Below are 26,049 nucleotides of genomic sequence, written 5' to 3' on the forward strand. Positions count from 1 at the left end.
AAACCAAAAACTCTAAAAGAATTCTATCTGGTAATTAAAGTAACTACAAAATGAAAAGACAAATCAGGGGAGTGTTTCTCCTTTTCTTTCTTCCCGTCATCGTACTTTGATGACGTCGTCGATGTCGATCTTCCCGTCCCTGTTGTCGTCGAGAGCCTCGGCGATGCTCTGCAGCTTGTGCTCTGGAATGTTCTGGATCTGCCGCATGATGCCGATGAGCTCGTCGATGCTGATGAGGTTCTCCCTGAAGGTGTAGAACAGACTGCATACAGGAAACGGTATGTAACGAAATGCAATGAATACGTGGTGGAGAAGTCTCAGATCAACATGCTGCATATCGAGGTTCCCAGATCACACCAATCAGACGGGACTTGCGAGCTTCATTGGTTACGTTCAAATTTTGGTCAAAGCTGCCTCAAAGTTAATTCATGCTGAAAACTTAAAGATTAAGAGATGGTGGAACTGATTTGGCTTTAAAGTTGGCAAATATACAGTAGTTCAGAGCTGCTCTGGGAAACATGTAAAAGATGGAAATATAGTTTCTGCACACTAGATCATGCTCCCATCCACGTAAATGTATTTCATTACCATCAAGCGATGTTTCGAGCGCCAGGCTTGACACTTGTCTATCTAGACTATTTTCCCATCTTTTACATAAAAATATTGTCCTGTACATTGTTAAATCAGACATCAAATTAGGGCTCCACAATGTATTATTTTTTTTAATCATCATCATGGTGTCAACATCAGGAAAGACACCACTCACACACAGGGATTTTTGAGTTGGAGTTGAAAGAGAATATCAGTACAAAAGTGCTTTTTAATTTTATTGGTGCCTTTTGTTTTCAATCTTATTTATAGTTCTAAATCATAACTAGAGTTATCTCAAGACACTTTATATAGAGTAGGTCTGGACCACACTCTGTGGACCCAACAATTCCTCCATGAGCAACAGCAAGTTGCAATATCGATCGATCTCTCCATCTATCTAGATATATATATAGAGAGAGATATATATACCGTATATCTATAGATCTATAGATCTACTGTATATATCTATTTATATAGATATAGATATACAGTATATACATCCAGCAATCATATGCACAGTGGCAACAAAAACCTTCCCTTTGACAAACAGGAACGTCAAACAGACCTGGCTCTATTGTGGACGGACATTTCAGGGTTTTAATTCAACAAGCAATTTGTTGTATTTTATCAGTATACCTGAGTATACTTTAATTTCTGTTTATGTATCATAATATCATTATCACGGTATTCAACAACGTAATTGCATATTTTCCTGCATAGCATGCAGCCCCACATCTAAAATTTGTCAATCCTCAGAAAACATCTGAACAAAAACATTAAGTACAGTTTGGACTCTCTTAAATATTTCAAATCAAGCAGAGTTAGATATTTGTATTTGATTTGATTTCATTAACTGGGGAATATAAAATGTTTATTAAAGTGGATGCACAACAACCTTTTTTTCAGCAGCTGACGGTGGAAAAAACCCACAATGCAATGTTAGCATTTAGCAAGCAAGCAAATGGCAGTTTATCACAGTTCAGCTTACCTTACAGCATCTCTGTGTTTAAAATAGAATAATCTGTAAAATTTTAAATAAATTAGATTTTGGTTTTACAATCATAAACTCATAACTGGCATTATCACTAACAGTATATGATGTTTTTTGGTCTTTTTCTGGGAAACCTTTTGATCCTTGTTTTATCTCCACCACCATTTCACAATGACAGTAATGATGATGAAGATGACAATGATGATGAAGATGATGATGATTATGATGATGAAGATGATGATGATAGTTATAGTATAAAAGTCCGGTATATAATAAAATGATCACTGCTAAAAAAAATTGTGTCAGCAGTGGCTTAAGCGTGACTACCTACCTGCAGCACTTAAAACTGTGCAAAGCTATGAGAGCCAGCAGAGCTTTTACCGTAAAGCATTTGTCCAACATGTCGGGGAATGTGCTTATTTATTTTCTTTCCGAGTGAGATGAAGATTACTAATAACGCTGAAGCATAGACTCTATATAAAGATGGACAGAAATCGTCTTGAAAGTTAATTGTTTATTGCTTAAACTGTGCCAGCCACCAGGGGGCGATCCAGATGCTTGAAGTTTTTGTTTTTACGTCTGTCATCCATCTTTATACACAATCTATGCTTTGAACAGAGTCAGGCTAATTGTTTTCTCCCTGTTTCCAGTCTTTATTCTGGGCTACAGGCTTAACACATCTGACTCCATCTCCAAACTTAACACACAGCAGATGTGAGCTTGATTTTAGTGATCTCCTTTGACGCTCAGAAAGAAAGCAAACGAGCATATTTCCTAAAGGCTAAAATGTTAAATAAAAAAACACTGACTGATTTAAAAGCTTCTAATAATAAGGCAAAACAACTATGGCTTAAACAATAGCAAATGTGTGAGCACTGAGATGCATGGGTTTATGTCGCATACATACTTTTCCTTCCCTCTTCCCCCAATGCATTATTATGTCTGAGCTTTTTTCTTTTTTTTCACAATATGTATGTGACATAGCAGGGAAGTCAGAATGTATTGAGAGACAGAATAATATTGATTGTCTGGATTGGAACCTGCTTTTTACTATGCTGACACAAAACAAAAACCTATTTAGCTCTCACCCGATCGGTGGAGTGGTTCCACTGTCGATCTGTCCGTCCAGGATGACCTTGTCCTTCTCCAGCTCCAGGATGATCTTGCCGATTCGACCGATCATACGGTTTACTCTCTTAGACAGACGCTGGCTCGCCTTTGACTCCTCTATTGCCTTTTCTTGACCAGTCTTAGAAAGCTCCTTCTTTATCTCTTCCAAATCCTGGAAAGCACAACAAAAAACATTGATTTGAATGGCGTTAATAATCTTAAATCTTGTCTCCCTGCAATAAGTACAAGTCTAAGGCCCCTTTTACACATGTGCTGCAACCCTGGACTTATCTAGACCTGAGTCGTCGAACATTTTCTGGAGTTCATATGAGAAAACAGCTTAAGTCAGGCACCTCGTTGTATTCCAAGACATCATCCTTCAGCTCTTCAAGCTCTTCTTTCTCCAGAGTCAACAGCCTCTTCTGGTCCTTCAGCTTTGAGCACGCGTCACTTAACAGGTCAATCTCTTCTTTGGTGATCTCCTCACCCTGGAACACAAACATACGATTGAAGAAACTTGCTCTTAAATGTCAAAAAATACTTAGAAACTTCAATTACCATGTCATTTTTAAAACTAACAACATGTCCTTAGAGGTAGACTAAATTTAAAAAAACTTTAAAGACAACTTTCTTGGGACACCAAATGATAAACATGTCAGTTTACGGTTATATTTCCCCTCCACAATGGATAGAAAGCAGGTCAAAGAGTGAGTTCACTTAACAAGCATCACATGTGCATTTAATATAAACCCACATAAGAGACCAACCCAAGCAAACAAAGTGGGTAAAAGAGGGAATCTGTGGAGGACACTGGGATACTCCCCATAACCCCAAAACACAAGACCACATGATGAAGAGAACTGTGGAGCTACAAAGGCTGATAGTTAGAGAGGGAAACTTGTCAGTGATACTGCCTGGAAGGATCGACATGGGAAAGAGAAGGAGAAGTCCGTATAGATGTGGGCAAAACAGAATTTGCAAATCATACAGTATTTTGGCATTTCTTTAACCAATTCAGAGCACCAGATGAGTAGGATTTTCTATAATAAGTGAGGGCATGTTGGTGAATGTTGACCATGACTACCATTTATTTTATTCTGAAAATAGATGCCTTTATTTTAGGCATCTTAAATGGTAACAACTATCAGGAAAAAAAAAGAAAATATAATTTGATTCCAGTCCTCGTCTTTGATTTGTCTGCACTCTTTTGCTTTAATTTACCTTGTCTGCTTTTAATCCCACTTGAGAAAACCCAGAGCTGAATATGAGCATGTGTGGATTGCCCTCACTAACTGACGTCAACATTCATCTCATCACGACAATCAAACTTTGCCTGAGGGTTTATTTTACTGTAATTTGGATTATGCTCCCACTGCAATTGAACCCGAGATCAAATGGCAGTCTGAAATATATTTTTTTAAATGCCAGAACTATATGCAAGTACTGTTTAACCCTCATTTCGGTGGGTCAGCTCAGGGAGAGAGCAGATACTGTGCGTGCAGGGATAAACTGGTTTAGATGTGAGGGTCATTTAGGAGGAGACATCATTAAACCTAACCTGGTAGCGTAGGAATGTCTGCCACTGTTCAAACTGTGTGGTACAGAAGACGCAGATGTGATCAAAGGAACAAGTGGCAACAAGTGAGTAACAAACACAACACAGTCTAAGTACTATTAGTATCAGTTGGTAAGAAACAGAAAATGTGTATATATATATATATATATATAAACATGGTAAATGCAGTACATATACATATTTAAAGATAACCAAAAGCATGTTATTTGAGTTTTATTTACCCAATGGTAAATATATATACATATATATATATATATATTTATTTTATTTATTTTTTTAAAGAATAATTACATTACCGTATTTTTCGGATTATAAGTCGCAGTTCTTTTCATAGTTTGGCCGGGGTGCGACTTATACTCTGGAGCGACTTATGTGTGAAATTATTAACACATTACCGTAAAATATCAAGTAATAGCCCGGGCTATTATTTATCTCAGTCACGTAAGAGACTAGGGGTATATCAGCAATCGTCACACACACGTCAACCAGTCAAAATTGGGCGGGGGCGGGTCATGGCAGAAGTGCATTGTGAAATAAAGATGCCACCTGCTACTTCCGTACCTATGAGTTGGCGGAGTTGTTCAGAAGTGACACCGAGGAAGAAGAGTTCATTGGATTTAGTGATTAGCAGTGACAGATTGTTTGGTAAACATATAGCATGTTCTATATGTTATAGTTATTTGAATGACTCTTACCGTAATATGTTACGTTAACATACCAGGCACGTTCTCAGTTTGTTGTTTATGCGTCATATAACGTACACTTATTCAGCCTGTTGTTCTCTATTCTGTTTTTATTTTAAATTGCCTTTCAAGATGAAATGTCGTTTCTTGGTGTTGGATTTTATCAAACAAATTTCCCCAAAAAATGCGACTTATACTCTAGTGCATGGGTGTCAAACTGATCCAGTAAAGGGCCGTGTTCTTGCTTGGTTGGAATGAAAACATGCAGACACACAGCCCTTTACTGGATCAGTTTGACACCCCTGCTCTAGTGCGACTCATATATGTTTTTTCCTTCTTTATTATGCATTTTCGGCTGGTGAGACTTATACTCCGGAGCGACTTTTAATCCGAAAAATACGGTATATATATATAAAACATACATATGAGAATGTTTTTTAACTTTATTTATAAGATTTTACACACACCCAAAAAGTAATCATTAAAGAGAAAAGAAAATAATGATAGAACAATGACGATAATAACAAATAATTAGAAATAATAAAAAATAAAAGTTTGTTTATGATCAAGAACACATATATGTTTAATTAACAAACTTTTATTTTTGTATTTTTATTTGATTTATTTTATTTATCAAATACACAAACTAACTTTGATTTTATTATTTTTAATTATTCATTATTATCTTCAATGTTTTATCATTATTTTTGTCATTTTTTCTCTATAATATGTTTACTTTTTGGATGTGTGTATATTTGCTGAAAATCTTACAAATAAACTTTAAAGACAAAACAAAGAAAAAAAGACATTCTTTGGTATGTTAATTGAAAAGCTAATGACTTCTTGTCCCAGTCTGATTTGTGGGGTCTAAGTAAAAATATGATAACATATTGTATGTAACATGGTACATACACGTATTGAAATGCAAAAAAAAGTATTTAACATGGTACATATCTCTTTAGCTGAGCACAGCTTTAGATAGGACAGTGTTTGTTGTTTCGTTAAGATACTGGTAAATAAAAGTATTTATAGAAAAGTGTTTGTTCTTTAGAGGTTTACCAGACACCAGAAACATCCATATCTAAACTGGACCTAAATTTAAATAACTTTGTAAGCGGTTAAACAAAACTGATATCAAAGACATTACCTTGATTCCTTCTATGACAGGTGCTGAATCGCTCAGTTTCTCTGAATGAGCAGCCTTGTCGGCCTTAGCCAGCTCTGCTTCAAACTCCAACTCTTCTTCCTGTAGAGGACAGTGATGAGGCAACTGATCCAATAAAGTAACAAAAGTGAAAGAAATCCACCCGACCAACTGTCAAGTACCAACATTTGGCACAGAAAGCTTTGTTTATATTACTCTTAAAACCAGCCCCATGTTCATGTTGAGACCTCAAACCAAAAGACTTTTGTCAAAGGAACTCAAATATTTTCTTGAGCAATAAAAACAAAGTATCCCTGTATTGTTACCCTGGCAGCCTTCTCTGCAGCGTCTGCCAGCCTCTCCATCTCCCTGTCCTTGTTGTCCTGGCGTATGGCTGCCTCCTCCTGTAGCGTGGTCTCCAGCTTAGCTTTATTGTCCACTTTGGAGAGTTCCATCTCTGCCACCATCAACTGGGCTTCCTTTGTCTGGAGGGAACAGAGTAGGATAGAGCAGAATAGAGTACCAAAATATCTACTTTGATAAGAATAACCACAACATAAACGTTTGGTGGCAGCTGCTGACCACGGAAGATAAGCAGCTTATCTACTTTTTAAATGCTGTTTACAGTCCCTTTATATCTTTAAATATGTCTTCCTTTATCAGTTACATGTTAACATTTCACCTACCACCACTTCAGGCAGCGTCTGAAGTGTTGTCTTAAGCTGGTCGGCGGGGGAAAGGGTGTCGGGGAGGAACATGGCTCTGGACAGCAGCAGCAGGGACGTGGGGATCTGCTGGTTCAGATGCAGCTCCAGCCACTATAAGTGCCCAATATAACATGACAGAGGTTATGGCAAATATGCATTCCAACGTGGACAGTCAGAAAATTTCAATAAACTTCCATAACCTTATTGTTTGACTCTATGAGGGGCTAAGTCCCTCCCCTTCCGGTACAGCCCACGGGACATTAGTTTAGTAAAAAAATATGTATGGTAGTGAGCAGGGAAGGACAAATCATTTTTTGATCCCATTTGAATTGATCCATGGATTACACGTGTCATTTAACAGTGAAGAGTGTAACAAACCAAAACATTTCACATGCCAGTTAAGTTCTTTAACTGAAAAACAATTAATGCATGTGCGCCAAAGAGTTAAATCCTGAAAGTAGCCTCCATCTGTTTGCTGTTGTTACCTGGGAGAGTTGCTCTCTCAGTCGTTCTTCTGTGACTCCAAGAGATCTCATGCCTCTGACGCGACAGGCTGCCTGCACCTCATTCACGTTCAGACTCTCCACCCCTTCCTCCGCTATCAGCTGGATCAACAGGGTTCACACAAAGCTCTTAGTTATCAACCACTTTCCATTTTGGTCTGTTCAATTCTGATAACGATTGATACGATAAAACTGGGGTCATTTCGAGAGGAGATCTACTAGAACTACTTTATCACAGAGGTTCATACCTTGTCATCTGCACGGATGGCCCTCAGCTTCATGATGAGCTGGAAGCGGAGAAAGTTGTTGGTCCCGATGGACTGGAGCTCCAGGAGACGGCAGAGAGCCACCAGCTGAGGTCGGGTCAGGTTGTCTAGTGTCAGCTCGTCCTCAAACAGTTTGGAGAATTTGAGGATCTGCTCATTACTGGGGCGTTCCCCAGAGTCCCGAATCTGGAAAGATGATAAAGTTAGGACTTAAATGCTAATTGAGAAAGACTTTTCAGGCAAAAATACATATCTTGAAACTATAACCAAGAGCCCCACTTTTTGTCACTTCTCACCGACAGGAAATGTTGAAATAAACTCAAATTTATTTATATTTTGCTCTATTCACTCTCTGTATATTTGCACTCCTTCCTACTTTACAACTGATGCACAACAATTTCTCTCAGGAAAAATAAAGCTTTATCTTATGATAGATTTACTGTCTAAAATAAAGTTCTTGAAATGAATGTCGAACACATTACACATTCATGACCTATCTTTTTAACTAGTTTACTGACAGTATGCCCAATACAAAAAAAGTGAAAACATTTCATTGTTTCCACCACCAGAGGGCCTTTTTCTTGATGCCCTGCCTCAGTGAACAGACACCAACCTTCTGGAAGAAGGTGGAGAACTCCTCCGTCACATTCCCTTGCGCAGCCTTGTTCCGCAGTGCAATCTCCTCGATGGTGTCCTGCAAGAACTTGGCCATCTCCAGTTTGACTCTCAGCTCAGTTTTCAACCTCTCCTCCTAAAAAAACAACATTGTACAAATTAAAAGTGGCGGGGGACATTCTGTTGAGAATTCTGTTTTCAAGGAAGTTATAAACTATGCAAAGAAACTAGATGACATTTAAAAAACATATCTATGATCTACTGTCAACAGTAGTCTTGCAGTATTGTTAAGAGGTCGATGCATCAGTGAAAATTGTTAATTTATTATAGACTGCAACAATACCACCAGAATACATTCATTCTACAATGGTTGTGCCTCAAAGTAACAGAAAAAAAATGAGCAAGGAAATTTACATTGCATGACTACAGTATAAGTTTCATTGCCACACAGGTGATGATTCAAATTTGATTGTATTATTCAAAAATATTATATACTGATTCTGCAATATGAGAGACTGCAGAATAATAAGATAAACTCCCACAATATACTGGTGTTGAGCTCGGGGCCGCAACAATTAGCAGATGAATCAAACTAGTCGTTTGAAAGAAAATTCACTATAAACTATTTGAAAATGACTAAAATGCCAAACATTCTCTGGTTCAAGCGTCTCAAATATAATGATTAGATTCTTTGCTTTGTCATATATGATCATAAACAGAAGATCTTTGTACTAAATAAAACAAGCAATTTGGATAAATCACCTTGGGCTGACCAAATAATCAAGAACATCATCAGCCGATTAATGGATGATAAAAAATAATATTATTTAAGCTGCTGTGTCTTCAGACTACTAAGTATGTAGACCAAAAACTGGACTACAGCTTATAATGGCATGCAGCTTCAGTCCAAAGCTGTAATTACCTTCTTTGACTGTGTCTCGAAGGTGGACGGCAGCATGTTGGGGAAGAGTTTCAGAGCTACAGGAAGCAGGAACTCCATGAAGGGGACGATGATGAACACCAGGAAGGGAAGTAGTCTGAAGACGTCGGCACACGTTCTGAGGAACTAGGGAGAAAATATGAGGAATTAGAATGGACTCCTTAAAATTAGGAAAATGAGAACTGACCACCTAAGCCAATGTCTGCTTGTGTTTGGATTTGCAACAATGAAGACAGCATATCAGGAGAAGCACTATTCATCCCCACCAGGCGGGAGTTTGCGCGTTCCTCCAGCAGAGAGCAGCAGCGAGAGGAAAAAGCCAACAGGGCTGAAAATGTTTACCTCATCTTCCTTTGTCTCTTGGTACAATCACCCACGGCTCCCCTCTGGTTTCAGTTTCTACAGTCAGCACTTTCAACCCTGTCCCCATACATCCCCCGGGGCAACAGAAACCTCCTAATTCATTGGAGCTTTATTTTTGCATGGAGCTGTAGACTAAAGTGAACATTCTGCCTCACAAGGCTCAGAAACTGTCCACTTGAGCCACACATTTGTTCAGCACAGACCTGAACAATCCTCAGAGTATAGAAGTACCAGGCTGACACTAGTCTACTTCATTGTACGGCTGTCTAACTGTGGTTTACTGACTGTCCACCCAGGGACACAATCCCAACCAGCCATCTACAGAAATGGCCCCAAAGGGGAGCGGGCCAAAACACGAGTCCCTTCTTTCTCTACCCTCTACACCTGCATGTCAGTCGACCAGTAGGGTGAAGGATTTGGGCCAGCCTGAGTGAAAAGGCCTTTGTCCACAAGCCCATTGACATGTATATCATCTCCCACAGTTTCACATCAAAGGAGGGAGGAGGGGAGGGTTGACAGATTCAAATAGAAGAAGCCTTAAACGGAGGCCTGAGTATTGTACATGAATATGAAAGGAGGAGATTAAGGAGGCAAAGCCAGTCCAGGTTAGATGAATGGGGTGTGGATGGGCTCGGGACATGCGCACCGAGGGAGTCAGCTGCATTTGAAAAGGTGCAGATGGTTTGGTGGTGAGGCTTTAATGAGGGGGGAAACTGTGGTCAGCAGCAGCAGCACTGACCAGCAGCGATTAGCACTGCAGTCAGGCGTTATTTCCACTGTTACTTAAGAGCCTACTCACGATGTCCTTTTGGCCGCGGCCAAAACCGTTTTTTCAGCTAAAGCCTAGTACTTTTAAGCAGTGTGAGTGCACCCGCTCCGCGCTCAACTGCGGCCAGCGGACTGTCCACGGCCCGCTTGAAAGAGGTGGGCTTTAGCGGAGCCGTTTGCACATGTACGAGCACGAGCGTGCGTACGTGTACGAGCACGAGCACGAGCCCTATGGCAGTAGCGTTATGTCCGCCTGTTCGGACATGTAAATAGAAGGACGGACCATGCGCGGACATTTAACAACAACAACAATGGCGGTGAAAGGTTCATGTTGGTGTGTTGCGGAGGTGGAGTGTCTACTGCAGATTTGGTCGGATGAAAATATTCAAAAACAGTCGACAAGACGCACAAAAACTCCGAGGTCTATGGAAAGATTTGTAAACAAAGCCACACACACGCGATCAATGCGTGTGACGTGTTACGGCGTGATGGCTTATGGACAGCAAGAAGCATTGGCCGGCCCTGGCAGTGTGAGTACAAACGGGGCTGGGGCGCGGGGGGGAGAGGGAGTGGGGACAAGTACCCTAAAGTCCGGGTCGCGGTCCGGGAGGACAGTGTGAGTATGCCCTTAGCATAATCACACAGAGCTGGTTCACGTTGAACGGTGAATTTGAATATTTTGTCTAAATCCTGAAATATATACATTGCCATTGAAAAGTAACTGTTTGTACCTATAATTGTATCTGGGGCTACATTAAACAAAGACAACAGAGACAAATCTTGCTATTACATCTGTCAGATGAAGGGATTCTAGTTGTCAAAATGGCTAGAAGCAGACATTGGTCACAAGTCCCAAGTAATTTTTCCTTGGTCAGGTCAATTCAAATCAAATCACTAACCTGCAGTCTCTGGTCTTTATAAAGAGAAAAGACAAGGTATTAGTACCTGTGTGATAATATTATTGGCCAATTTATCTAACTGGTTCAAAACGACAATGAATTACATTTGTATTATAATGATTGATATTTGGTCAAATAAAATCTTTTTAATTTGATTAATTTCTCAATAAAAACATATCCCCTCCCCATCACTTAATTACTTACTACAGCCTAAAGTGATATTCCGCCGTAAAATCATACTAGGGTCTTTTTCGGCAAATACACTTTTCAAAAAAGCCATCGAGACAATTTTTTTTCCGTATATGAACTATTAACGTAGAAATTCGGTAGAGTGGCTAACAGCCGGACATGGCTAACACTAATTAACTCGGGGCAATGCGGCATTAAAACGTCTTTTTTAACCACTAATACTGCTCAAAATAACACAAACCTCTGCAATAGCACGAGAAGAGTCCTTACACAGAAAACAAAGCACCAATGGGCTCCTTCCTTTTGTTTGACTTTGGTGATCCACTGGAATGGACTTTACTATGAGAGGAGCTGGTACAGGGACCAGTAGGTAATTCTTTAAAACACTCTTTTAATAAACTCTGGGTTCACTCACTACGTTGTTAGTGCTTCGTTTTATCTGTCAGGACTCTTCTCATGCTACTGCAGAGGTTTGGTGTTATTTTGAGCAGTATTAGTGGTTAAAAAAGACGTTTTAATGCGTTCACCGTGCTGCTTCGAGCTAATCAGTGTTAGCCACATTTGTCTGTAAGCGACTGTCCGGGACTTCTCCGTTAATAGTTGTTACACATAAAAAATTGTCTCAATGGCAAAGTGTATTTGGCAAAAAAGACCCTGGGATTATTTTACAAAGAATTTCACTTTAAGATTAAGTTTTTTGCTTGATTATTTATGATTTAATTTCTTCTCATTTAAAATGCAAGCATTTTATTTTGGCAATAAATTATTGATGTGAACCGTTATCAGGCTAATGCTTGCTACAGAGTTGGCTAGTGTTGGCTAACATCAGCCCTTACAGACTCCAGTTAATGTTACACAGACGCTTGAACATTCTAAATATTTAACACTTAAACTGAAAACATTAAATTAACACATAAGTCATTCCAGTCATCATGTCTCAAGTCAATTCACAAGTCTTTAACTTCCAAATTGAGTCTCAAGTCTTTTATTTTCTGTCAAGTCAACCTTCAAGTCATTAAAACAATGACTTGAGTCAACTAAAGTCCAAATCATCAAGTCCACATCTCTGGCTAGAAGTAACACAGATAAAGCTCAATAAACCTATAACATTTTTTATCAAATCTGTGAGTTAATTTTATTTTGATCATCTCAAATGTCAAAGGAGAAGATCAATGAAAAATGTACATCTACAACAAGAGTCACTGAAAAAGGGGCACAGTTCAGCTCTGTGGTGTACTGTTGCACTGGCCTTTGCAAAGTATAAGAGGTCCCATTGTCATCACATGTCTCTGCACTGATGTCTGTAAAGAAAACCTTCACATTCCTCTAAGCTCCTGCACCAGCTTTTTAATTATCATCCTGTATTTTTATGTTGAAGAAAATGTAACAATTGATAGATAAATACTCTCATAAGGCTTTAGTTTAATTTAATTGTATACATAAATTTGATTTCATTTAATTTTAAACCTTTATTCAAGACTTGGGGAATCAACTGAGGGAGAGGCCCAATTTCAGTGATGCTGAGCATTAAATAAGGAACCCAAACAAAGAATCAATAACACATCAAATAAAAATACAAGCAAACCAAACAACAGCAATATCAGTTCAAACAGTTACATATAAATGTGGAGCTATCTTAGCTGTGCTATAAATTTCTGCATGCAAATTTTCAAACATTGTTTCCATCAGCCACTCTGGCAGATAAATCATGGTGTTGGTTTTGTTTCAACTCATTTTGTCTAGTTAAATAGCAAAAGCTGATGGTACATTCCACATTGAAAAAGGACAGCAAAACCCAGTAACCACCTAAACAAATCTTGGCAACTATGTCCACTAAGTCTGTACCTTCCTGTACTGTTGAGGGATAAGGTTACGGCAAGTGTGACCTGAACTGACCTGCTCATCTTTCCCTGTAATGACACCTATGTGCCAGCGCTGGCATCAGACTACTGCAGCGGACACTGAGCCTCGATTCCAGACGGCCTCTCTAAACGTCAGACTGCAGGCAGATCCAGACCCAGGGACAACCGTTTTTATTACTTCACTACTTGCAAAAGAGGAGAAGTGATTTATTTGAACTTGTTTCCACAGCAGTTGACTGTAAATCCTAAATACATTTAAACTAAACAGTGTGTGCTCTACAGTATGTCTGCTTTGAATTACTGATTGTAAAACCTTGTTATTTAATCAGGTCATCCACATGCATCACCAATTAAAATCGAATTACACCAAATCTGTACCCCTTGTAACACAACCCCTGTATAACCCAGAAAATATAACTTCAAATTTTTTTTTTACTATTTCAACACATGTTTCAGGGCGCACTCACACTGTCGTTCTGTCCCGTTCTGTCTTGGGCTTTAGCGGAGCCGTTTGCACATGTAGGAGCACGAGCATGCGTACGTGTACGAGCACGAGCCCTACGGCAGTAGCGCTATGTCCGCCTGTTCGGACATAGAAAATAGAAGGACGGACCATGCGCGGACATTTAACAACAACAACAATGGCGGTGAAAGGTTCACGTTGGTGTGATGCGGAGGTGGAGTGTTTACTGCAGATTTGGTCGGATGAAAATATTCAAAAACAGTCGACAAGACGCACAAAAACGCCAAGGTCTATGGAAAGATTTGTAAACAAAGCCACACACACGCGATCAATGCGTGTGACGTGTTACGCCGTGATGGCGTATGGACAGCAAGAAGTATTGGCCGTGGCCCAGGCAGTGTGAGTACAAACGGGGCTGGGCCGCGGGGGGAGAGGGAGGGGGGACAAGTACCCTAAAGCCCGGGTCGCAGTGCGAAAGGACAGTATGAGTGCGCCCTTAGATTCGATTGCCATCATTGTTGTATGGCCTGGCTCAGGTTTGTAAAATATGGACGGATGCATACAGATAATTAATGCCATACAACTTTCTTTCTTTCATTGTCTAGTTTGACAGTCCGTCGGAACAGAAAAAGATCAGAAATAGACTTGCATACTTGCTGATACTGACACCAGCATTTAGGGCAGTTTCTTAGGCATTACTGACACTGGTTTGAGTATCAGAACGCCTCTAATTTCAGCAAAGTTACATTTGATTACATTTTAACAGGATATATCATCACATGGCCGTTATATCATCATCAGTTGCTGCACACTTTGTAGATGTTTCCCTTTTTCTACTTCAAGGGATCGTGCTGTGAAAACCACAACCACTTAGACATTGTGGTACAACTTTGGCTGAATGAAAGCACACACTGGGTGAAGGTGAAGTTAAATGAGGAGTTTTCTAATCAAAGATGCAACACTTAAAGCTTCTTCCTAAAGAGCTTTAATCAAGCAGCGCAATCTGCAGAGCGCCGGATGAGTAAACACCCAGCGTGCAGCCAATTTCTATAATTGATCTCATTAGGTTTGAGAAGCTGTGGATTAAACATTATAGAACAAGATGTCTGGGCTGTCAGAATTGAACCGTACAGTCATCTCCGATCTCTAAGCTTTTGCTGGTTATCAGCTCTCTGTAAACTCTGAGTCAGACTTAATTTCACTGGAAACACTGGCTGATTGACTCAAGGCTTACTGTAACTGCTACTTATTTCCTGCTCAAATAGTTTACAGAATGCATGTACTCACCAGACGTGCTCAAACATTTCCATGTACACATAATGCTGTTTACAGTAACAACCACTTGGGATTCTCATTTATTTTTCTAACCAGCAACTGATATGCTGACTGATATGACAACAGTCACTGTTTCTAGCTAGCGGTTTATGCTAACATTAGCAACAACAAAGCACAATCTTTGGCTGTCTTTTTAATGTTTCCAGATGACTCATTTGAAGGCCAGAACCCTGTAAAAACAGTCTTACACATGCGCTTGATGGCGATGGCGACATACATAATGCTGCGCTAAAAAAATTGAGGCTAGAGCTGCATGTTCAAGGCAAAAAGTCAGCATCCATCCACACAAACTAGGTTCACAGGGTTTTGATTCCAGCTTCACTTGGTCTGACACACCAGATGAAGACTGTTGGGACTGTTGGCCGGCCAATGCTGTTGGGCTTAAGACCACCCAAAACGATTGGGATTGGTTTAAAGACATGCAAACAAGCCAGAAAGTTCTTTTCCTCGTGCAGTCAGGCTTTTCTCCGGGCTGACACAGAGCTGTGGAGATCTGGGATTGGGACACTTAGCATCACTAAATGTGATACTAACTTTTAGGAAATTATTTCCCTTTAAGCATCAAGCTGAAAACCAACTCTGCCAACTGAGCTGCTCAGAAACCAGCCGTGGAACAATGCTGTTGTAATGTGTGTATAATTTGAATAAAATCATAATCTTTACTGATTTCTTCTCCAGAGCAAACCTTTCAAGACGACAAGACATTTATATTTCATCCCTGCAAATCTCACCTGTCTCCTTTCCCGACGGGACAGGGGGTGTCCATTCAGCACCCTCCATAGCATTCGCCCAGCAATGGTGGTATCAATCCACAGCAGCCTGAAGCCGTGGTAGTAGTGCTTGACCTCATCTACAACCCACTGTCGAAGCGTCCTTCTTACAGGTGCTGCATCAAGCGTGGGGCTGTACACTGGCCCTCCTTCCTCCAGCTTCTTCTTCTTGTCCTTTAACGACCGCAGTGACTTCTCCACCTTGGAGTCGTCCCATCTCCTCCTCGTGGTGTGTATCCACCTAACGCCAGAGATGTCCTGTGGCCTTGCTATAGTCCACGGGCCTCCCGTTGTGATTGCGGGGTACGGTGAAGAGGAGACCCCCAACGAAAAACCACAGTAGAGGCGCTGTGAGTCCTGGCTCTGGTAGGGCGCCACATGTCCATCTGGGAAGGAAGGACCGAATGAAGAGACCTGGGCCAAACTGCCAAGTTGGAGCCCATCAAGTCTAAGAAGACAACAAGATGAAGAGCTTAAGAACAAATAGTAGTGTATCTTAGTCTCGGGGGAAATAAAACATTGTACATAATACATTATACAATTTATAAAGATAGAATAACAGCTTTAAAAATAGGTGCTTTCACGCCGGCATGCGGTAACTTGACGCTTCCAATAATCGATGAGTAAGCGGTTGCCGTCCACATGAACACAAACAGATTTTGCTCTGCTGCCCAGAGTTCAATGTGCTGAACTTCTGGTGGTAACCACCGGGCAGCAGGAGTGGCTTTTAAAAAAAGCTTTGCTTTTTTTGGGAAACGCTCTTGAAGGCAAGGTTGTGGTGTGGCAGTGTGAAACCAACTTAAGTCTTAATATAAATATCTTAGTCTGGATATTTATTAACAAAATTCTGGTAAATACTTGTTGCAAAATAGATTGTTTTACAATGTCCCTATAATTCTGAAAGGTGTACCACAAGAAAAAAACAACCTCAAAATGTCTCTGTACATTATAAAATAAATGTGTCTGCATGTTTCATAGAGTGAAATATTTTTTCAGGCTTTTACTGGAAATAAAAAATAAAAGGTATAGACCTTTCAGAAAGTGTAAATTTGTTTGTTTTTTTAACATCAAAACAGCACCCAAGACAACACAAAGCTTTAAAGACCTCTAAGTCTTAAAATGTTATATTAGACTGCATGCTAGACAATTTAAGGTCTTATGTTTTCACATCATTTATTTTCAGAGGTTTGCAGGAAATATAGACACTGTTAAAGCCATGCATTGAATTGGCTTACTTTTGACTGGAGAGTCTGATCGCTGTACAGTTGAAACAGGCACCATCTTGTACTTTCCCTAAAAGGAATAGAAAAAAAAAACATGAGCAGCTGTGTTCTGATAATCAACCATTAGACAGAGACAGGGACACAAAAACACATAAAGCACCCTGCTACTGATGTGCAAATAAGCAAATCACATCAGCAGCTTATCTGCAGGTTCTGACTGTCCTGACACTTTAATGCAGCCTTATTTCAATAACACAGATATGACATGTTCAAAACCACCCAACGCTTTTCACTGGTTATGCAATAACAATGATATAAAGGGACATCTTTCACCATAGTGTATCTATGAATGCATAACAGTCTGCTGCAATCTTGTTCCCAGAGGTGGAATGTAACTAAGTTCATTTACTCAATGTTCTGTACTTTACTACAAATCTGAGGTACTTTTAGGTTCATATGATGATCCTATATGATTTATTTCTGTAGATTAAACTACCCAACAGTAAATAAAGGTGTTAAAATTAGCACAACCGTAAACATCTCCAGTTGTAGAATGCAACATAAACATTAATGTAATATCAAGTAATAATATTAAGTAATATTAATCCAGGAACACCAGATATAATAAGGAATAACTGACAGGATAATTCATTATTTTGCTTTGGATTTTTTTAAATACACTTGCTGATAATGCCTTATATACTTTTACTTAAGTAATGTTTTGAATGCAATGGTTTTTATTTGTAGTGGAGTATTTTCACAATGCAGTATTGCTACGTTAACAGTCATAAAGGATCATTGTAGCATGCAAATCTCTTAGACAAGATGGATTCAGTTATCCAAAATATACACAGAATCTCTTTGACGCTATTATCTTGTGGTTACATTTAGATTTTTTCTATAGACTTTTTCAACGAAATTCCATTGCTAGGCAACAGGCTTGGCCCTTGTTAACTTCCTGTCCGTTTCTGTCATTCACATGAACTGCAACAGGAAATAAACTAGGGCACATTTAGAATGTTTATGTTTACATCTTTGAAAAGGTCCATATTCAGAGATTATCTTTGCTATGTATTATCTTCCAAAACATGTACGGCATCTTATCTGTAAACTAAAGATCTCTGCCACACAAATGAAGTGTATTATTCTTCTGTTCTTATCGTTACACCGTCTTGGAGGCCAGGGTATTCACTCCCTGTGAGGCCCACAGTGAGGCCCCCGAACCCAAGAGGCCGCTGTCAGTGTGAAGTACATGCAGAGAGAAGGCGGAGTTGTAAAACACTTCCAGCCAATTATGTCAGAGCACATGGCCTAACCACGCCCTTCCTCTGGCTGTCACATGGCAGGCTGGAGTGAATCCAGCAAGGCCTGGTTGAACATGTCAGGCTGAGGCTGGCAGCCAGGAGGACAGAGAGTTTACTGGAACAGTGTCACCTTTGTGGCTGAGCGGGCGCCTACTGTAGCACAGAAAGAAAACCCTGGAAATACAGTACCTTACACTATACTAGTCCTCTGTATTTGATCCCCTTGGGCTTTTTACAGATTTGGTTTCACATTCTCATTTCTTTCAGTCCCAGATGTGTCACAATAAGTAGATCACAATGGAAGTACAAGAAAATCTCTTTTCTCTTAATAAGTATGCAACTTTATAGCACTATATATGTGGAATTACAAATATACACCAATTAAAATGACTCAATATCTTGCATAGCATGCACTTAATATGCCATGGTGGCATTACTAAATCTTGCATAAATCTACTCAAGTCAGTTTTACTTATATAGCCCAAAAGCACAAATATTCGGCATATAGACAATTCAAATAACCTCTATTCTTCTTTTATTCTTTTTTTGAGTTAAGAAAAAGAAGAAACCCCAGGAGGAGCAAGAGAGGAGTGAGTAAACAAATTAAGATAAATTATTTTAAGAGTTTAACTTCATTTTTTTATACAATTTAATTCTCCGTTTATCTGGCAATAAAATCATTTATGCCTGTGTAGCCGTGATACTGCAGAACACAGAGGAGATCATGGCTCCAGCTCAGAACCTTATTTAAAAAAAGGAAAACTCAAAATGATTCAAGTAAACACTGTGTTTCTCTTATAACCACAGTAAATAGCAAACCTTGCATGTCCTAAACCTCTTAAACATGGGGGAAACATTGTATATGATTTATGTTCTAACACTCTTATATTTGTTCTCATCCAGATCAATGTTGATATCAAACAATGTAAAGCAAGAAATTGTCATCTTGTAATTTTTAATAATGATGATAAAATAGCTCTACAGAAACATGTTGATCATTGATGTTCCTTTTTGTAAAGTAATCTATCATATTAATTGGCCGTTTTGGGGTTGGGCAGGACTTCTAGGATTACTATGATTTTGTGTTGATCCCATTTGGATCTGGTCTGGCATCGAACTAAACTGGTCTGGTCGTGAACGGTTTTGAACGGTCTTGAACAGTCTTGAACGGTCATGACTGGGTCACGCCCTGCCCTGCCTGCTTGATTTGAACCTGCAACAACTAACTCACGTGTGACCCGCAGCCTGCAGATGCCTGTTACGTGTTAAAACACTTCCTTACGCACTGTGTGTGCGGCCTGGAGCCAGTTCAACACATCAGTTGTTACTTTTGGTCTCAGCTTTTTCAACACAGATACAGCCATCTTGCACAAAAAACACACACACTGTTTTTTTAACATCTAACAATACATGATGCAAAATATCTGTTTTTTTTTATCAAAAGTATCAGCTCACGTGTATAAATCTGACTCTTAAGGGAAGCAGCTGAAGAACAAGAATGTTGGCAATACAACGTGATCTGTTAATCAGGTGCATAACTCCCATCAAAGATGACACTTTGCATTAGGTCTAGAAGACCTAACAGAACAACCTTCTGCTCTTAAATCCATGTCCAGTATGAGCTTAATATACAGAGGGCACTTGAAAACAAAAGTGGTATGGACTCAAAACAGGTTGTTTTTTAGACAGTATGATGGTAAGCTAGAGTCCAGACTGCGGTCCGTTTAGATACGCTTGGCTTTATGAGTATGTGGCTTTAGTGGCTCTCAGATGTCAAGCATCTCCTTTCACAGTGCCCATAAAATATGACGATTCTAGTCATTTCCCCTCGGAAAACACTCTCATCCATACTCACTGTTAGTAAAAGAGACAGTTGAAACTCACATTTTCAGGCAGACACTGCTCCATGTCATTGCAGATGCCCATCACAACCACTACACTTACACCAATGCATGTGTACCGTCACTATATCACAACTCAAACTTTATTGTTTCTCCAGTAGATTATTGACGCTGTGTTAGATGATGATATAATCTTTACTACTTCTGACCTTGCAACCTTTCTTTGATGATTGCAACCACTTTGCTCAGACTGTGTGGTGACCAATGTTCAGCACTCAAAGCAGGCCCTTACTATTGAATGCATCACTGATCACTTATCTTGACGCTCCTGGGGGGAATATTCACAAGCAAGATATGACTGTATTTATAAGGAACTTAAAAAAAAAATATATGACATAGTGTCTGCCCCCAATACTACAGTCAGATAATAGCACTGATGTCAGCACAGACATGAAAACTGAAAGGGGAAAATTAAGACGAGGCTGTCTCAGGTGGAGTTATAAGAGGAACTGACCTTTCCTCATGGAACACCACAATTTGTCTGAAAGTCTGGGCCTAAAGCCAAGAGCTCAGCCTCAGTCCGGCCAGTGCAGACAGACAAATTCCCTTTATGACCCTCTCGTCTATTTATAAGCACAGCTTTAATGCACTTAGCTAAGAGACATAGAGACTCAAATTATTATTTCCGTAGAATTGTCCTCTAAGATCTTCAACTGCACTCACAAATATACGGTATGTTGTTGTATGTTTAACAAAAAACTTGAAAAGAGAAGTATCCCCTTAATGTCTCTGCCGGTTATACAACAGCTAACAAGGCAATGCTTATCAAAAACATGCAGGGAATGGTGATAAGGAGTTACCAAGTTGGTCTGCAGATACATTTACTTTGACCGATGCCCAGTTCAAGACCATTCAGTGAGAGGGATAAGTTTGCATGAAACAAAAAGAATATTCCTGTCAAAAGATGAGCACATGAATTAATGAAGTGTGTGTGGAAAGTTTAAAGGCAAAAAAAAGAAGCAGACTTCAAAGAACTAGTGGAGGAAAGCAGACTGCCACGTCGTTTAACATCGCCTGTATTTCACCCAAAAAGTGGGACTTGAACACACTACAAAGACTACAGCCAACTAGCATATACGTTCTTCACCTCTGTGAGAGGAAATTACCAGCCCTACCAGCAGGCTGCGGTTATCATTCATAAAGGGAAACTAGAAGACCGACGAGATGTCGTAAGAACACAAGAACGGAAGTTCAATCCCCAGTTACTCCTGTCCCAGTTTTAAAACATAATTCAGAAGTTGAGACATATACTGTTTAATAACCAAAATTTAAAGTAAAATGTCCATAGCAAGCCTAGTTTGGACAGGGTACAAAATCCCCACAATGCTCTGCATCTGCAACATCCCTGTGGCTCAATATTTCAAAGCCTTGTCCAAACATCAACAATAAACAGACAGCCAGGGTAAACTGTGATCCGTGATCACAGAACAAAGGACACCATAGAACTATAATATAGCCTGCCTCACTCGTTTGAAATCCCACAACACAGCTTTCTTATATACAAGCATCTTGTGGATCCTGGTTAAACAGACGGGAGCCTGCCTGCCATGGCAACAAGCATCCTCTGAGACTGCAGAGAAAGGGGGGGGGGGGTGCTCGCTCTCTCGCCAGCCCAAACAGACGTGGTTGTCCTCAAATAACCTGACTCCCAAATCACGTCTTGCTCCTTATTGAATTCTCACCAGAAAAAGGAGCAGTGAACCTTACATGCAAATACAGAAAATGATTAACTGATTCATAGCCTACATTGATAAATGATAGATGGTTTTAAGTGATGCTCAGTAATCTGAAAATACACCTCTGTAAATACATGACTCCTCTTGCTAATATGAGTAAGTTCCATGTTAGCTTTATTTAATCTCCATAGACATATTCAAAATTGAGTTACCTATACGGATTGGCATTTTGGTTAACTTGACGAACCATAATATAGCCTCTTTTTTTTTTAAATCCCACAACATACATCTTAGATAATGAATCTTGTGGGTGCAGAATACAGGGACAGAAACCTGCCAGTCGTTTAATAATGAGCATCTTCTCAGACTGCAGTGGAATAAGGGGGGCGCTCTTCAGCCAGAACAGACGAGGTTGTCCTCGAATAACCTGAACCCCAAATCATGTTTTGCTCCTTTATTGAACCCGTCAGAAAAGGTGCGGTGCCTCGAGCTGCCCAGTGACATCACTACATGCAAAAACAGCCTTTATGAAAAGAAGTATTAACTGATTCACAGCTTAAAAATAATGAATAATACATGATTTAAGTATGATGCTCATGTTATCCTGTCACCTTGAGTCAACCACCATCTTCCGGAAATAAAGCTAAACAGGGCTAACAACTCAGGACCCCCTGTCTCTGAATGATTAACGTTGTTAGCTTTATTGAATGATAAAGACTTGAGTTAACTAGACAATAACAAACTGTAATAGAAACCTTACCTTTACCTTTCCGGAATTCGTTCTTTAACGACCTGGATGTTTTCATTAAAGGTGCCCGAGACCTCGTAAACAGGATTAACGCCATGCGGAGGCTTTTCTGTTTCAATCACCTTTTACAGTTACAGTAAGTTACAAGCTAGCTAGCTAGCCGGTTAGCTAGCCACCGTTTGTTCCAAGTTGTCGAATAAAAAAAAGAACTGATAACCGTGGTACACAGGAATGTAAAATGTGTATTTTCAACAAACGACGACGCGTATGTTACTGTACATTGGAAAATATAACTCCATGTCATGCCCTTCCCTTCTCTACGCAGATGACAGCTAACCGGACAAGGCTCCGAGTGACGTCAGACTGTGGGTGTTAAACAGAGCCGTTGGTTAAGCAGCCGGAGATGTATGACGAGGACACACTTCCGGCTATTTATCAAAATAAAAGCCCGGGTTTTCGAGTTGGAGGAGGGTTTTGCAAGAAGAAGAATTCCTTTATTAATCCCGTACGGAGAAACTAAATCTTTTCACTCTGTTATTATTAGTATTATTCAGGTTACACACACACACGCCCGAAATACACACACATGCACAAACAGGACCTATATACATGCAATTAATGGAGAAATGTCAGAGCGAGGGGGCTGCCAATGGATTGGCACCCCGAGCAGTTGGGGGTTCAGTGCCTTGCTCAACAGCACATCGGCAGTGTCCAGGAGATGAACTGGCACCTCTCCAGCCACAAGTCCACACTCCATTCATGGTCCACAAAACATAATGGCATTTATAATTTGACTATTGTCAAAAAGAAGTACTGTATGGTATGGAAGGACATTGCCGCCATTGTGATGAAAAAAAGATTGGATCCTGTAAGTCATTATGATGAGTTAGTATCTCAAAATAATGAGAACACTTTTTTTTGAGATACTAACTCATTATAATGACTTACAGGATCTTTTTTTATCACACTGGCAGGAGTTGGCCTCCATAGTATCGAACTTTTTTGAGACATAATGCAAAATTATTGAAATCATATTTCATTTGTATATATTTTAAGCCGATATCAGAATTTGCACAATACTGTTTATTATATACGATGTTGCTTTTACTTGCATGTTTTTTTTTCTATTTATATTTATTTTATGGGGCTTGTTGGCGGGTGCCTGAGGCCTTAGATATAAACAAATATTTATGTTATTGTTGTGCGCATAACAAATAAAGAACATTGAACCTTGAAAATCTTTACTGTTATTTTTGTGATGTGGGAATGTTCTAACTCTATTATAGAATAAATTAGCCATACATGTCTGTGTTTTTTGCCTAATCCAGTTTTTGTCTTTTTCATTATGCACTTATGCATTTTCTCTTATGTCATAGCCTAAAAATTCTAGAGAAACAGGCTTGTATTGTCCCCAAACCAGCAGAATACTGCGAGTGAGGACTGAGGAAAGTGAAAGAGCTGCATTTGCCCTTTCCTCTGAGGAAGGCCCTGAGGCCCACCTGTGCTAGTGAAGCAGCGGCCAACAAATAAGATTGAGTGGTTGCACACGGAAGCTTCCAGATGTCAATGCATAACTGAGTGTGAGCAAGAAAGTATTTCTTAAGATGTATGTGGATAAATAAAGGAACTAAAAAGAAAAATAGGTCTCCAGTATCAGCCACTTCAACAATTAAATGACAACGACCAGTAACTGCACATTTCTGCGTTGGGTTGAGGTCTGCTTCTCCTTTTTAACCTGAACCCACCCTGGCCTAAGCTAGTTGTCCTCTACTTTATTGAACCTCATCCCAACCCACCGTTATGGCTGCAAAGCCTAGCTGTAAGCATACCAAAACCACCACAACCACCGCACCTCTGAAGAGAAGTTAAAAAAAGATCTCATCACAAGACCTGTTTGATTTACATATGAGACCAATGTATAAATTGAAGCAACTAACATAGTATTCATACTTTCTTGTGTAAATTAGTATTTCATCTATCTTTAAAGATAGGTAGTGATGAGATGCCCACGTGGTCATTACTCATGAACTGTCATTCCTTGCTGTAATATTGCATCAAGGATTGTGGCTTTTATTTTGAAAGGCAAACGTATGCCGGAAGTGTGTTATAATATTTCAGTAGGAATCACGCCTCTCAGCTTCCTCTGCTGGTACTGCAGCTTGAATTTACTGTTGATGTGGAGGAGCCATCATCTAAGTTTCAGTTTTTGATTTCTTCTTTCTTTCTATAATTACATGTGTTACATTTTTAGAGCAATCAGGTAACAATATATGTTGTGTCATATTTTCTGCCTGCAAGATAACACGTGTGCAGCTATTAGACAATACATTTAGGTTAACACAAAACTCATCTGGACTGACTTGATTTAAGGTTGTTTATGAACTGTAGCGGTTGTGATCAACTTTGCATCCCCATTGAACCTATCCCCCTCAGCCTACTAACCAGTTATTGTTTGATTTATTCTTGTCATTTAGTTCCTGTATTTTTAACCTGGGAACATTGGCATAATGGTTTTTAATGCTCATATTTCATACTCTTTTCTTATTGTAATGATGATGGGGTTTAGGGCAGGGGTCTTCAACCTTTTGTTAGGCAGAGGACCCCATAGAGACATAGCAGGGACCCCCTGCTACAATCATTGTATTAAATGAAGTTGCATATACAGCCAGGGCGGCCTAAAGCCTATACACGCAGCTTTTTATGGTGCATACAATACTTAGATATTACAATGATCATTATCAACATATTCATACATTTATACATCATATGTAAATATTAAACATACATGTTGAAGGCTCATTGAATCCTTCAGCTCAATTGTACATGGATACCCCCTGCTGCAGAGCTCTGGTTTAATGCATGTCTTTTTGACCTGGGTGTGGTATAATGACTTTTAATGTTCATATTTCATTTTTTTTTTTTACTGTAATGATGATGATGTGGTGGGGGAGGGGCATATGGGTCTTCTAACAGCAATACAAAATCTGCATTTAAACGTTAATAGTGTGATGACTTATGTTATTAGTCATATGTCTATTTTTTAATAATTTTTCTAAGCTGTCTTTCAATCTGGTTTTACTCTGTAGCACTTTGGGACTGCTTTTTAACAATGAAAGTGCTTTACGAATAAAATGTATTATAAGCCTTATTGTATATTATAAGTCAGGGCTGTTATTATTGTAAGAAACAAGAATATAAGTACAGTAGAGTATTAATTAAAAGTAATCCATAAAAGTGGTGACATGGTGTGAAAGCAGACGGGAGACACCGAGGTCAGCTACTTCCTACGGTTGGGTTTTTTTTTTGAAAGGACCGGTTGGAGCCTCGTTCTCGCTCCCGACCAATCGGAAGTGAGTATTTTTCGCGCTGGTCGGCCGGAGAGTTTGAGTTTCCCGCAAGCTTTTTTGGACTCGGCTTGAATG

At 39.5% G+C, this 26,049-nt stretch overlaps 1 protein-coding gene across 7 annotated transcripts in view; it reads right to left on the reverse strand.

Annotated features, from left to right (window-relative positions):
* The window catches only part of letm1 (leucine zipper-EF-hand containing transmembrane protein 1), a 28,902-nt gene extending 5,964 nt beyond the window's left edge, over nucleotides 1-22,938 (reverse strand). The window contains exons 1-15 of one of the 7 annotated variants that reach the window (XM_083924026.1): nucleotides 22,640-22,938; nucleotides 17,011-17,068; nucleotides 15,737-16,223; nucleotides 9,109-9,252; nucleotides 8,185-8,322; nucleotides 7,554-7,757; nucleotides 7,288-7,407; nucleotides 6,782-6,913; nucleotides 6,422-6,580; nucleotides 6,099-6,197; nucleotides 4,251-4,283; nucleotides 3,046-3,180; nucleotides 2,671-2,864; nucleotides 1,580-1,612; nucleotides 106-244 (exon numbers count right to left, since the gene is read on the reverse strand). In XM_083924026.1, the coding sequence (XP_083780152.1) occupies nucleotides 106-244; nucleotides 1,580-1,612; nucleotides 2,671-2,864; nucleotides 3,046-3,180; nucleotides 4,251-4,283; nucleotides 6,099-6,197; nucleotides 6,422-6,580; nucleotides 6,782-6,913; nucleotides 7,288-7,407; nucleotides 7,554-7,757; nucleotides 8,185-8,322; nucleotides 9,109-9,252; nucleotides 15,737-16,223; nucleotides 17,011-17,068; nucleotides 22,640-22,724 (2,160 nt within the window). In that variant the 5' untranslated portion in view covers nucleotides 22,725-22,938. Of the gene's footprint in view, nucleotides 1-105; nucleotides 263-1,579; nucleotides 1,613-2,670; nucleotides 2,865-3,045; nucleotides 3,181-4,250; nucleotides 4,284-6,098; nucleotides 6,198-6,421; nucleotides 6,581-6,781; nucleotides 6,914-7,287; nucleotides 7,408-7,553; nucleotides 7,758-8,184; nucleotides 8,323-9,108; nucleotides 9,253-15,736; nucleotides 16,224-17,010; nucleotides 17,069-22,639 lie in introns of all 7 variants that reach the window. The other 6 variants (XM_083924025.1, XM_083924028.1, XM_083924029.1 and 3 more) reach the window with 6 other exon arrangements.
* Nucleotides 22,939-26,049: the final 3,111 nt, after the last annotated feature.

The sequence above is a fragment of the Echiichthys vipera genome (genome assembly GCF_963691815.1).
Source record: "Echiichthys vipera genome assembly, chromosome: 12".
NCBI lineage: Eukaryota > Metazoa > Chordata > Actinopteri > Perciformes > Trachinidae > Echiichthys > Echiichthys vipera.